The following is a 5,583-nucleotide window of genomic DNA, read 5'->3' on the forward strand; positions in this document are numbered from 1 at the left end:
CAAGACCAGGCATAACATTTTACCATAGTCCCATACTTTACAATATTACTCTGAGCTTTTCTTCACTACCAAAAAAAAACCCAGTTTGATCTCAGTGTAAATTGCATATATCAGCTCTCCCAAGGTAGAGACACCTAAGTGTTACCCTAAAATAAACTTATCTTCTTCAACCATCTGTATGCAAATGGGATTCACATGATGTCAAGATGGTCTAAAGCACATTGTCTTCACTGTGGTTTTTTGATCTTAGGACAGGTGACACATATTGATTACCTGAATAGTTAAAAAATGCATTTTTATTAGTAATGAAGACAAGTTTGGAGCTCAGTTAGAGAAAGGGATCTTATTAATTTTGTACAGGGAAAGCTAAAACTTTCAAGTGATAGCACCGAGGTCCTTGAGTGACTTTTGTCCTCCAACTGCATTCATCACTTTTATGCACTGTATCACACCACCTAAGTATCTCAAGATTTTTTTTCTTATCTACAAAACACAGAATACATACAGACAAAAATATTTACCACAAGAGGGTGCCAGAAACTCAAATACACAGCAACTCAGCTGCTTCCAGACATTAAGCATCATCAGCAGGGCCCAGCCAGATATCACAGCTAGGTTCTAATTTTCTAGAGAGGCCCTTAGTCCCTTCATGTGCTGCAGTCATCATCATCTTTGTTACTCCACTGTATCTCTGCAAGAATTTCAGTTGCTAAGAATTCACTTAACAAAACCACTGCAAATACCAGCTTCAACACCCTACTGGATGTCACCCTGCCAGGTCTGTCTAGTGGAGACAATGCTATGTCATACCAAGATTCTCTCTTCAACCCTGTCACAGGATTCCCATTTTCATATACCTAGTATATCTGATTTCACATAATTTACAGCTGGATGAAAGAAAAATAATTAACAGTCTTAAGATCCATCCACTCCAAAAATGTGGAAAACAGTTAAGAACCAAAACAAGAATGTATGACTTACTATTTAGCTAACTGAACCTGTTAAGGTTGTGGATGTTAAGGATGTGGAACTTATTTGGTGGATATTCTCTATTTCATGTATTCAGTCAAATCCTGGGACTAACACAGGCATGTTACTGTGGCTAATACTCTAAAATATTGGGGCCTGATTAAAAGCACTCTGAAGTCAAATAAAAGATTCTCAGCAAATTCAGTTAGCCCAGAGTCAGAACTGCTTAGAAGAGGCAGATGAAGAGAAGCATGGATAAAACTCATGTTGAATACTTTTTAAAAGTACCTATGGCTGTTAAGTATTATTTTTCTATCCAATTGTTCCATCAAGCCACTTGCATTAAGTACTGAGCTTTCTAAGAATATAAATATTCTGTTCTTCTGTAACATGTTTCAAGGATAATTCAAAACATTTTCGTAAGCCAACTTTGCAAACAGAAAAGCTACAGATGTGCGATGCAAACAGTAAAGTCAAAAAGGCACAATGGAAGAAACCATGACAGAGTTCATATCCTCAGAAAATTCCCAGAGCATCCTAAGTACTAAAGTTTGCATGGTCTGCCCTAAGGAGCTGCACTAGTACTTCTGGGCTGTCACTCCACACAAAGTTTGGCTAACCTGGGAAACTGCCCAAAGAAGGCTTTGAATGAAGCCAAGGTTACTGTGAGAAAACATGTATTACATCAATAGGTAGAGAGTCTTGATCCTGAAGACAAATACTCAAAAAATCTGCCATGGGCTTGTGCATAACCTAATGACACATATATGGTGAGTTGGATAATTTATAGTATTTTGCATTTTCCAAAGCTACCAACATTTTAAATGAGATCTGTGTTTTCCTTCCAGCAAGATTTCCAAGCACAAGGCGTAGTGTAACAGCACAGAAACTAGCCTTACAATATAAAGGACAGTCACCCTCCCACAACACATTAGCTGTCAGGGAAGATTCCACCCTTTTCACACAATGGCTCTTCAATAGCCTGTATTTAATGAAAACAATGGACATCACAGTGCAGAGACCATTTATCTGCACCATTAAAACTATTTTTTAAAGCAGAGAAATCAGAGGTTTAACAGTCAAGAGCTACAGGCAAGTGGAGAGGAAAACTTACCTATATATAGACTAACAACGCAACTTAAGGTTGGGCCTTTGTACTCTTGCTTTTTTCCCCACAAAATCACACTGAGGAACATCACCAAATACAAATGTTATGCAGTCTGTTAACCTTACTATCTCTTCTTCCTCAGTCTCTTACATTAACTTTATAGATAGTCTGGTTTCAGGATGGTGAGCCTTCCAGTGTTATAAAAGAATCCACTCTGCTTATTCTACCTCAATGGCTGCACTACCATTTTGGTACCAAGTCACATTCAGCCCTTGACTTTAACTATTTCAAGCCCTTTATGACTCACACAGACCAGCCCCATACTGACTTCCAGGCTACAGGATTCTCAGTTTCTGCACATAACTGTATAGATAATTAGGCATCATTTTGTGTCCCTAAATAAGGAGTTTGGAAAAATTTAGACATATTTACCTAAACCAGCAACACTACTGCCAATTAATGTTTAAGAATTTCAATTTCTCTCACACTACTGGGATTTACAACTAAATGGAATGCCAGAGGACTGGGCTGCTGGCTGGCTGAGCCAAGAAGACTCACCAAATATCCTGCCAAAGTATTCAGCATCAAAGAAACACTGGCAGCCAAGAAAAACTGGAAATCAGTTACTCTGTTCACAGGCTATACCATCATCTCACTCTTCTTTTACTATAAGGAATAGCAAGAGAGAGATGGGGTCTTTTCTTCTGTTTATGTTTTAGTAGAGACCAAAGAACATGATTTCTAAACAAAACCTGGGTTGTATTTTAAAATCTCAGGTAGAAATGGTTATATCCTTTAGAATATAATTCTATCTATGTAAATGATTTAATGCGAGCTGTAACAGCCCCCCACACACACAATGCTTGAGGCAATACATTAATTCATGAGAATGAGAAAATTAAACTAAGAAAAACAGATAATAAGGCAAAATATATCTGACACTCCCTTTTCAGCATCTAAACTAACTAGATTTGCAATTGGAAACACGATAGGACCCAAACATAAGCAAGTTATACAAGGCAGTGCTACTACTCATAGCCTTATGTTGAACACTTGTGCAATAAAACATGATCAGTGAGCATTTTTTAAACTATATGAACAATTACTATGCAATGGGACAACTTTTTCTACACATTAATAACATCAGAACTGCAGTGAGCGCGTAAGAGGAGTGGCATTTACATTCTGCTAGATTAATATTGTTTTGTTTTATTCCAAAATTGTTCCCTTAGGAATCCATCTATCATGCTACATATTCTTCAGTTACACTCTCTTTTTCCAGCCAAAGCAGCAAAGTTTCTCTCAAATCCCATCCAAGCCAAGAGAATTTGAGAGCACTGAACACTGCCCTGCAAGAGTTCTGGATGGGGAACGTGCAGCCAGTCTAAGACATGCACCAGATGCTGAAGACAGGGATTTGTCACCAGCAGGCACTGACAGCCTTGGACAGACAGAACAAGGCTCCTGTCACCACACAAGCACACAAGGTGGGGAGGAGGAACGTTGAAGGGACAAACACTTGTGTGGCTACCCTCTACCTGAACTGTGTTACTTCACACACCTGGGGAAAGGCAGACCACCAGAGCTGCAGAATCCAGCATTTCTGTATACAATGTGTATGAATCTGGCAGGGAAGCCATTAATTGTCCAGTTGCACCCCTAGTGGCTTAAGACCACCTCCCTCCTCCGAGGTGCTGACACAAAATAGTCTCTGGGATGAAGACAACTTTGTAACCTGGTATTCTACCTTATCTCAAATTCTTCTTGATCATTAACTCCACCATGTTTTTACAGACAATGCCTGAAGAACTTGTTACACATAAAGTAAGAGTTACTGATCCCATTTTTCACTGTGGAGTCAGTGAAAGTGGCTTTCTTCATGTCCTTAATTTTAAAACCCAGGGAGCGCTCTAGCTACATTTATGAGGCCCATTAAAAAGCATGACATCCAAACATCAAGCCTTATTTAGAGGTAAAGCAACATTAAATAAATGTTTGGTTTTTAAAAAAAAAAGTTGCAATGGGAAGACACTATATCCAAACTCAAGGGAACTCGAGTGTTTGTCAGGCAACCACATTTGAAAATTAACCAGATTTCTTTCTCAGAAACCTCTAGTCAACTGCCTTGTAGAATGTCCAAGTGGCTTCTGGATCAGGCACAGGTTGGTTCAGGTTTCCTATTTCTGAAAGTGTTTATTTGAAGCATAAGGAATGGACTGTGAATGCCTGCATCTCAAACTACAACTAATGAAACCATGTGGTCAATGCAAAACTGCCCAGCAAGCCCATTGTGAGCTCAGTAACTTGGTCCTCCACAACCTAGAAGATTTGTGCTGGTTAGTCACAGTATGAATTTTATTTAATTCAGTTTAATTCAACAATATTCCGTACAAACTCAGCCCCCTCTGTCCAAAATCAAAGGATCAACAGTGAGAGGCACATTGATTTAATGAAATCTGGACAGATTTGAATGCATGTAAAGTGCTTTGGCGGCAGACTTTGGTTTATTTTCTTCCCTGTTGCTGAAACAGCCAGACCTTTGCTCTCCTGCTGGCTGCAGTGGGGCCCTCTGCAGCCACCTAAAAGATTTTACAAAATTCCATTGGTATCACATACTCAGGAGTCTGTCCAAGAGAGCACTGAGATAAAAGAGCTGCCAGGAGGGCACTAAATCTGAGGTAGGTAGAGTTCACAATGGAATACAAGTTACCCTGGATCATGAGCAAGGCAGCACAAGTGACCTAAAACCTTTGCTAGATACAACTACATCACACTTCCATTTTTCTCCTCTGGCTCTCCCATTCATTTCAGGTCTCAGTTTAAAGATACCTTAAGCTTTCAGTGTGTTACTGAGCACGTACTCAAGACAGTGAACTTATATTTCTTTTTTAGTCTTCCCACACAGCTTTTGACAATGCTTACACTACATCTATCATCGCTTTGGCCTTTTATGCTGTTGGTTCAAGGATCTCCTCCCTCCTAGTTGCAAGGTAGAAACATCTGGTCTAACTGGTACACCCCATTTCAAAACCCAGCTGACACAGAAATTACCTCCTTTCTCTCTGGCTGTGTTTTTTTGTTCCCCCCCGCATCCAAGGCCTTTATTGAGTTCCACATCTAGACCCTACAGTGAAAACACGTCCACGGTCTGGGGCTCTGGCCTGAACAGCTCTTCAGTCCGAGCTGCGTGTCTGGGGAAGCTGCACCGGGTCTCCTCGCGCTCCCTCACAGGGCAGGACGCCCAACCACAGCACCAGCTCCCTCGAGATGAGCTACGAGCGCTCCCGGGCACACGGGACGAGACTCGTACACACAGGGGTGAGACCGACCCTCCCCTGCAGGCCGTTTCCCCCGGGAATGACGAAGCATCCCGATTCCCCCCGGGTAGCAGCCCCCCCTCGCCGCTCCCCCCCGCGCCAGGCCGGCCCGGGGCAGCTCAAGGCGCACCTCGGGGTCACCGGCCGCGCCTGCTCCCGGGCTCGGCCCTCCCTCGCCTCTCCGGTGCG

The 5,583-nt window shown here is 41.7% G+C and overlaps 1 protein-coding gene across 1 annotated transcript in view; it reads left to right on the plus strand.

Annotated features, from left to right (window-relative positions):
• The first annotated feature begins 5,434 nt into the window (after positions 1-5,434).
• The window catches only part of DFFA (DNA fragmentation factor, 45kDa, alpha polypeptide), a 6,977-nt gene continuing 6,828 nt past the window's right edge, over positions 5,435-5,583 (plus strand). Inside the window, exon 1 of the mRNA XM_010005247.1 lies at positions 5,435-5,578. Within this exon, the coding sequence (XP_010003549.1) occupies positions 5,435-5,578 (144 nt within the window). The remainder of the gene's footprint in view (positions 5,579-5,583) is intronic.

Source organism: Chaetura pelagica, unplaced genomic scaffold (assembly GCF_000747805.2).
Source record: "Chaetura pelagica isolate M959 unplaced genomic scaffold, ChaPel_1.0 scaffold159, whole genome shotgun sequence".
Lineage (NCBI taxonomy): Eukaryota > Metazoa > Chordata > Aves > Apodiformes > Apodidae > Chaetura > Chaetura pelagica.